Genomic DNA, 8579 nt, shown 5'->3' with positions numbered 1-8579 from the left:
CGCATTTGGGGCCGATAAGGTGGCTGAGAGGGCTGAGTGTGTGGCTTGACCCCCAGCACCCCATGTCCCTCTGAGCGTTGAGCTGGGAGTCACTGGCTGGGAAGTGCCTTCCAACACCTTACACCCCCACACCAGATGGCACCTTGAGACGCCACTTAAGTGGTGCTTACTCTCGGGCACAGTACCCCCTGGCATCCAGCTGCACCCATGAGCCATCTAAGGTATCGATTAGCCCCCATTTGTTGCTGGAAGCCCCCCTCCCCGCCCTCCACCCCCTATTTCCTCCAAAGCCCGGCTGTTCCCCTGATGGACATGTCCTGTCCCTGCAGCTTGTGCAGAAGGCTGCAACCCACATGAGGGGCAGGGGGACGCCCCACACTTCGCCTTTCTTGGGGTGTCTCCAGAGAATGTGAGGACCCTGACTAATGGGACGGGAAGAAACAGCCAAGTGTGTGGGGGGCGGTACTGAGATCTCCTGCACACTCCCTCCCGATGCCACACTGCGCCCCGCCTGCCTCCAGCCAGCCTGCCCCGGAGGAGGCCAGGGTGGGCGCGGCGGCGGGTCCCGGGTCCCGGGCAGGGGTGCGGGGGCAGGAGCGTCCCTGTGTCCCCGCGCCCCGGGCCGGGAAGGGTTAAGCCCACCGAGCTGGCGGCGGCCTAGAGCGGCGGCGGCCGGGGCGCGGGGCGCGGGGCGGGGGACAGGATGCGGCGGCCGGGGGGACTTCCTGTGCCGGCCCAGCCGCGCCCCCTGCGCCCCGGGGCGGCCCCGCAACTTCTGCGCCCGAAGTCGCCGGCCCAGGACGTGCCCGGGGCGCCGGCAGCTCCGACCCCCACCGCGTGGACGCGCCCTCGCCCCGCGCCCGCGGCTGACCACACCTCCCTGCTGCAGGGACGCCCCGTCATGCAGCGCCAGGTGAGCAGGACCCAGGCGCGAGGCGTGGTCACCTCGGCAGGGACGGGCGCGGGGCGCAGGGGACCCGCATCCCCCGTGGCAGAGGGACATCCGCCAGTTTTGTGGCGTGGGGGTACTTGGGAACCTGTACCCAGGGAGCTTTGGACTCCTGGACGCACCTGGCTGAGAACCCAGTTGGTGGCTGGGAGGGCTGAGCCGGCTGCCCACCCCCCAGCAACTGGAGGCTGAGTGGCACTTGTCAGTGGATTCCCCAGATCCCACTGCCTCCCCTCCGATCTGGGGCCACTCCATGGGGACCACCTGTGTGCGGGACCTGACGCTGCCCTCCACTGTCAGGGGTGGGGCTCCACGAGGGGCCCCAGGTAGAGGTGGCGGGTCTGGGGGCTCTGGTACCCCACACACATCCCCAGCTGAGCGCCCACTTCCTCCCTCAGCACCGCTGGCCTCCTGGATGTGACCCAGATGGCGCTGGGAGCGGCTGCACAGACCTTGGTGCTGAAGCTCCGGAGTCTGAAGGATGGGGTCCCGGCGCCAGGGTTCCTCTCAGGTGAGGAGCTGGGGCTGGGTGCAGGCGGCTCCCAGCCCACTACATGGATGCACCTCCTCAGCGGGCAACATTAGCAGCACCCACCGTCCTGATCCCAGGCCCACTCAGGCCGCTCGTTCCCGGATGGGATGGGGGAAGAGGTGTCCCTGCCCAGCCTCCGCCCTGTGACTCTGGTGCTCCCATGAGTGACTTCGCCTTGTCCCCACTTATCCTCCACCGTTTTTCCAAACTTCGCTCCCCCCCTCCCTTTTTTTTTTAGCTCAGAGGCAAATGTGGCCTTGTTAGAACCTTCTAGAACCTAAAGAAGTTGGGTTTGGGCCACTTTCTGATTTTGAGTGTGAGGCTGAATGGGCACTGAATGCTTAGAGGGGGAACTGGGGCCTAGCAGAGGGCACTGCTGCTTCGGAAGCCCCCCCTTAATTAGAGGCGGCTCTTTAATAGGAACTCCCCGGAGGACAGTCCATGGAGGACAGTCCACTCGGCCTTTTCTGGAACTTGGGTATGTGTGTTGCCAAGATTGCTGCCCACAGCGGGGGGGGTCGGGGGGTTGTGCCATTTCTGGAGGTGCAGGATGCTGTGGATCTCCTTGAGCCAGCGACTGGGGGCGCAGATGTTCAGGTCCACCACCTGCAGTCTCCCACAGGGGTGGACATGCAAGGACCTCGAGCTCACACACCCGTGTGTCTCTGCAAGGGCGTTTCTGGAGGTTTGAGGAGGTCAGCTGGTTCCCGGGGCTGCAAAGAGTGCAGTGGGCTGAGTGCTTGTCCTGTGTGAGCTGGACCCAGCCCAGTTTTCTGGCACTGCTGAGCCAAAAGTCAGCCCTACGCCACATCAGCTGTGGTCCAGAAAATAAAAGCAAATCAATTGTTTCCTGGGAAAGTGGCCGGAACGATTCAAACCACAGCTTTTCATTAGCGACAGGAACACTTGTAGGGCAGCAGGTGATGGTCAGCCCAGGGGGGCCTCGGGGTGGTTGAGACTCAGGCTCCCGCCCCAGACTTCGTTGGTGGGAGCATCTGAGCTTGGGGAGGAGCGCTGGGGCCGGGGACAGGCGGTACCAAGGAGGCGGAGAGGACGTGGCTCTGCTCTACTGGGGTCCAGGCACTCAGGCCAGCTCCTGGAGTCCTACCAGAGCTGGGGGTGCTGTCTCCGAGCTGGCCCAGTTTGGCCTGAACAGAGGCCCCTGTGGCTGCCCGGTGTCCTGGTGCTTGCGCTGTTCGGAAAACTCAGTGGTGATACTTCTGAGCACCTTGGAGGGTCTTCTTCATTCTTTTTGAAGGGTTGGGCCACACCTGGCTGTGCTCAGGGATTATTCCCAGCTCTGTGTTCAGGGATCAGTCCTGCAGGGCCCCGGCACCCTGTGCAGTGCTGGAAACATGGGCCGGCTGTGTGCAAGGCAAGTACCGGACATGGTGCTGGTTTCTAGCCCTAGATTATTTATTTCTGCCAAAGAAAGAGAGTTGCATTGACTTATGGGGACCCCTCACTGAGGTCAGAGTCCAGCATAGACTTGAACATCGCAGTGATGAGATGAGGGAGCTGAAGCACAGAGGGGGATAGTGTGCAGACCCAGCACTCACACGAGTCACTGCCAAGGGTGGGACCCATTTAGAGACAGGCCAGAGGTCAAGGGGCCCAGACAACTCTCCCTGGGTTTATTTCAGGCCAATCCTGCACCTCTGGGCTTTCCCGTTTCTCTTCCTGCTTTGCACACTGTTTAAACCAGGGTCTTGGGGTCCCCGCTTCAGTAATGCCCCCCACGCTGCCCAAGCAGGGATGGAGAGCTAGAGATCTGGACAAGAGTGACCTTTCTTTTGGTTTTCTGTAATCCCACTACAGGTGGCAGCGGTGGGAGAGAAAGCCAGGAGCAGGAAGAGGCCCAGGAGAGGCGCACAAGCGCCCCCCAGCGGACGGTCTCAGTCCCAACAGGGGTCGGTGACACCTCCAAGAAGACGCGCCGAGAGCGGCCTGGGTGCTGGCCAAAAGGGCCCCAACCGCTGCGTTCTCCACAACAGCTACTGCAGCACGGAGAGGAGAGGGAACAGCCGCAGCAGCAAGAGCAATCTGAGCAGCAGAGGCAAGGACAGTTAGGATGGCGCCAGCGACGGCAGGGACAGGCTCCTCAGCTACTGAGACAATCACAGAGACAGTCAGTGCAGCAGGAGCAGCCACTGTTACAGACGCAAGAACACTTCCAGCTGCATGGAGCACAAGTGCAAGAACAGTTAGAGCAGCGGCCACAGCGGCGGCTGTTGCAGCAGCGGCTGCAGGATGCGCGGATACAGCAGCAGCTGCAGCCTGAGGAGGAGGAAGAGGTGGAACTGGAGCTGGAGCCCGTGGATGCGGGGTCGGGGTCGGAGCAGGAGCAGGAGCAGGAGCAGGAGCTCGAGCGGCAGCGGGAGCAGCGGCAGCTACAGCTCAGACTCCAGGAGGAGCTGCAGCAGCTGGAGCAACAGCTGGAGCAGCAGGAGCTGCAGCTGGAGCTGACGCCGGTGTCGCCAGGGCCCCCGCCCCAGGAGCTGCAACTGGAGCTGACCCCCGTGTCCCCCGAGCTGCAGCTGGAGCTGGTGCCCACGGCGGCGGGTGACGGAACCTCCGAGCCCGCGGCCCCAGCGGCGGTCATGGTGGCGCCCCCGGGCTATGTGGTGGTGCAGGAGCTGATGGTGCTGCCGGCTGTGGCGGCTGCACCCGCCCTGGTGGCCATCCCCGGCCCGGCGGGCAGCGCCGCCCTGGCGCCTGCCCGGCAGCGGCGCCGGCGTGCGCGGGACCGGCCAACCATCTGCGGCGAGTGCGGCAAGGGCTTCGGCCGCAGCACCGACCTGGTGCGCCACCAGGCCACGCACACGGGCGAGCGGCCGCACCGCTGCGCCGAGTGCGGCAAGGGCTTTTCGCAGCACTCCAACCTGGTCACGCACCGGCGCATCCACACGGGCGAGAAGCCCTACGCGTGCGGCTACTGCGCCAAGCGCTTCAGCGAGAGCTCGGCGCTCGTGCAGCACCGGCGCACGCACACGGGCGAGCGGCCCTACGCGTGCGGCGACTGCGGCAAACGCTTCAGCGTTTCGTCCAACCTGCTGCGCCACCGGCGCACGCACTCGGGCGAGCGGCCGTTCGCCTGCGAGGACTGCGGCGAGCGCTTCCGCCACAAGGTGCAGATCCGCCGGCACGAGCGCCAGCTGCACGGCGCTGGCCGCCCCCGTGGCCTCGGCCTGCTGCGCCCCCCGCGCGCGCCCCCCGGAGCCGCCCCGCGCCCCGCGCCCGCACCCTGACCCGCTGGGGCCGGCCGTGAGGCTCACCCCACTGAGGGTCGCCGGCTTGCTCCCCGACAGACGCCCCCAGACCCTCTCTGGAAGACCGCCAACGTGGCTGAAACCGCCAGCTACCATACTGTCCGGATGTGTGCCTCTACCCGCAGAGGTGACAGTTGGTGACAGGGATCCAAGGCAAACCAGGGGATCAAGTTTGGGGGGGCAAAAAGTTCATCCGAAGAGGGGCCAGAGCGAAAGGATAGAGGGTAGGGTGCTTGCCTTGCACGGTTTCGACCAGGACACCCTATATGGTCCCCCAGCCCGCGAGGAGTGACACCTGAGCACAGAGCCCGGGTGAGCTCTGAGCACAGCTGCGTGTCCTCCCTCGCCCCCAGCACACACAAAACCCTACAGAAATGTTCAGGGAGAGAACTGGAGCCTGTGAAAACCTCGTCAGAGTCTGCAGTACAGGAAAGCTGTTCAAGGCATTCAGTCTTCCTCAGAGGTATTAGCTTGGGGGTGGGGGGAACTTCTAGAATGAAAATCATCAGGGTGGAAGGAACCTGATGTAAATGTTTGTGTTAGAAACACAGGGTTGGAGACCCACCGGGCCAGTGTGCAAATGCTAACGAGCCCTGTTTTGGGGAAGCTGCAACCTTCCCCCCAGGGTCGCCGGGGACGCCGTGTCCGAGGCCATCTCTGGGCCTCTTTGCCGCCATGCTGTCCTCTTGGACGGAAGCTGGTAGCTGAAGCACAAGACATTGTCAGGGTCTTCTCCAAGGACTGAAGGCACAGTGTCACCCGAAGGGGTTGGGCTCACCTGCCTTGACCTGTGGGGGAGGTTATGGGATGAGGCCATGGGGAGGGGTCTCCTCGACCAGGCGGTGCGGGGTCTGAGCAAGCCCCATGGCAGGGGGTGGAAAGGAGAAATGGGGAAGGGGATTCAGTCACAGACATTGTCTCCATGTCATTTTCGAGATCACCTGGGGGCGGGGCACGGCGCACAAGGGCAGCTGCCCAGGCAGAGGTCATGGGAAGGGGGCGGGAGGCTGACTGCAGCCTCTAGCCCCCCATTCGAGCTGCTGGGACTCCCCAGTTGCATCTGCTTAGATACTGCCCGACCCCTCCCTGCTGCCTCTTTGCTAACAGCCTGCTTCCTTTCACCGGTGAGAAGCAAAAACTGACAAATAAACAAACTGGAGACACAAGAGCAGTCCGCCGTCTCTGCGCGTGATGCTACAGGGAAGAAGGGGCTGGCTCAGGAAACCCACGGAGGTGACAGGGACCGACAGGCAGGCCTGTGGGCTGAGTGCTGGGACTGTAGTGAGCTCGCAGTAGGTGCGTGTGTGGGCCCCTAGAGGCCGAGGTGAGGTCTCTCCACAGACACTGGGCAGACCTGAAACTTGGCCCTTAGCGCCCGAGAGACCAGTAGGTGAGGGAAGAACCAGGGCCAGCCACGTGGTACAAAGTGTCTCTTTAAACCTGGCTCTGCACTCAGGGATCGCTCCTGGTGGGCTCGGGGGACCATATGGGGTGCCGGGGATCAAACCTGGGCTGGCCGTGTGCAAGGCCAGCACCCTCCGTGCAGTGCTATTGCTCTGCCCCACCAGTTCACCTTTATCCAAAACACCCATGATCGAATCTGGTCTTGGGGGATTCCAGGGATGCGTCTGTCACTGAGGAGATGGGCTGGGCTGGTGGGGAGCATTGGGCGCCCCAGGAACTCACCAGAGCTTCCTCTGCAGTGCAAGGCTGACTTTGTGGGTGCCATGTGGATCTGGACCCTGGACATTGATGGTGGCAGGACCCTGGAGAAGCCATGGCTGGAGGCAGCTCTGGATCCAGAGGACACGGACATAGGAGCCGAGGGGGCCTATGATGATGTGTGACTCAGGGTGTCCCTGGGGTCGCAGGACCGGCAGCTGTCCGGGGCCGGGGAGGTAGCACCACAGTAGTGCTTGTCTGTACGTGGCTGACCAGGGCTCCCTCCCCAGCACTGATTGAGACCGATTGTGATCCCCTGGGTGCCGAGCCAGGCGTCACCAGACAGGTAACGGACAAAGCAGGTGAGGAGCAGGCCAGTGCCAGCGCCCAGGTCACCGGGGGCACACCTGGGCCCGGGCCTGAGTGCTTCTGAGCCAGAACAGGGATCATGAGGAAGCCAGTTCCCCGGACCCTCGTGATGGCTGCCCAAAGGGGGTTCCCCAGGCACCCCCAACAGTGCGAGCCCCTTCCCTGAGTGGCCTCTTCCCTCTTACACTGGCCTCCAGGCCAGCATGCGGAGTGAGGTCACTCTAGAGGGACCCTGAAACCAAAAGTAGCAACCAGGCCTGGGGGAGATGGTCCAAACCTCCTGCAATTTGTGTTCCCCAACTTAGAGGGGCTCAGGGGCGACTCCGCCCCCTTCCTGCACCCTAAGGGGAGTCTGGACAAGGTCTGAGCCTTGTTTCTGCTCCAGAGGCCCAGGATGGGCTGGGGGCCTCTGACTGAGATGCCCCTTCCATCCCAGGCCACACACCTGGCCACAACACCAGGACAGAGAGCCGAGGAGGTGGGACAGTGTGTGTGTGTGTGTGTGTGTGTGTGTGTGTGTGTATGCACACGTGTGCATATGTGCATGCATGTGTGTGTGAGCACGTGTGTCTGTGTGCGCTGTTGTGTGGTCTTCGTCCCACTCCTCACCCCTCAGGGCACAGGAGCCTAAAGAACTCTGCTGTGTCTTCTGTCCTGCATGCTGAGCACTGTCCCTGGTTCCTGTAAGGGGACCCCAGGCAGGATTAGCCCCTGGAATTTGCCCCAGACACTTGGGAGAGACGCCAGGAGAGTTAATCATTTAGTGGGTCCAGGCGAGAAAAGTCTGAGCTAAATAGTAGGGAGTGACAATGCCTTGGGCCACAAACTTGTCCCAAATGGGAGCACCCGTTTGGGATGCAGGGAGCACCCCCCCCCCCCCCCCGTCTCAGGGAAAGAAGCTCCTGCCTCAGGGCCCCAAGCTGAACTTCCCAGGGGCCCCTCCTGGATCATCGTAGGTGGAGTCAGGGGCTTTACTAAAGGAACATGGGGGCGCGGGCGGGGGCAGAGTGAGACTGAATGTGAGAGTGTGAGAGTGAGACTGTGTTCGTGTGAATGGAAGCACGGGAGTGTATGTGTGTATTCAAAAAATGATTAAGTGATTGGCCGAGGTGCTCTCTTTCCACCTGTGTTTGGTGGTCTTAGGCTGCTTCCCCCACCCACCTGGAGCAGTGGAAGGCAATGGGAGGGTGAAGGAGGAAACGAGGGCCAGGCTGGTCGGTGATCAGTTGATCAGCTGCAGTTTATTCCAACCTCGTCTCGATTCTTCTCCTATTCTTCTCCATCCTCCTATCCCAGATTTTCCTGGATTCTTCTCCCCCTGGCCACTCTTACAGCCTTGGTTATATCCCCAAGTCAGGAGGGGTTGGGGTAGCAATTACACATAGGTGTGGTCATACAATGAACAGATGTAAAGCTTCCCTCAGGGGAAGCTTCTCCTAGGACAAATTCTCATCCAGCAAGATGAGACCCTCCTAAGAGCAAAATACCATCTAGGGGTGTGTTTCTCCTTTCCTTAGTCCAACAACCATTTAAACACTCATCTTAATTCTGTAGCACTGTAGCACTGTCATCCCATTGTTCATCGATTTGCTCAAGCGGGCACCAGTAATGTCTCTATCTGAGACTTGTTACTGTTTTTGGCATGTCAAATATGCCACGGGTAGCTTGCCAGGCTCTGCCGTGTGGGCGGGACACTCTCAGTAGATTGCTGGGCTCTCCGAGAGGGATGGAGGAATTGAACCCAGGTTGGCTGTGTGCAAGGCAAATGCCCTACCTGCTGTGCTATTGCTCCAGTCTA

General features: G+C 61.8%; 1 protein-coding gene across 1 annotated transcript; it reads left to right on the top strand.

Moving 5' to 3' along the window:
- Positions 1–672: 672 nt before the first annotated feature.
- ZNF853 (zinc finger protein 853) lies at positions 673–7605 on the top strand. Its single transcript, XM_055135335.1, has 3 exons — positions 673–913; positions 1348–1460; positions 3300–7605. The coding sequence occupies exons 2-3, from the start codon at positions 1376–1378 to the stop codon at positions 4727–4729; spliced, it is 1515 nt and encodes a 504-aa protein (XP_054991310.1). The 5' UTR covers positions 673–913; positions 1348–1375; the 3' UTR covers positions 4730–7605.
- Positions 7606–8579: the final 974 nt, after the last annotated feature.

The sequence above is a fragment of the Sorex araneus genome, chromosome 4, assembly GCF_027595985.1.
Source record: "Sorex araneus isolate mSorAra2 chromosome 4, mSorAra2.pri, whole genome shotgun sequence".
NCBI classification, from domain to species: Eukaryota; Metazoa; Chordata; class Mammalia; order Eulipotyphla; family Soricidae; genus Sorex; species Sorex araneus.
This window is presented reverse-complemented; position numbering and strand designations above follow the sequence as displayed.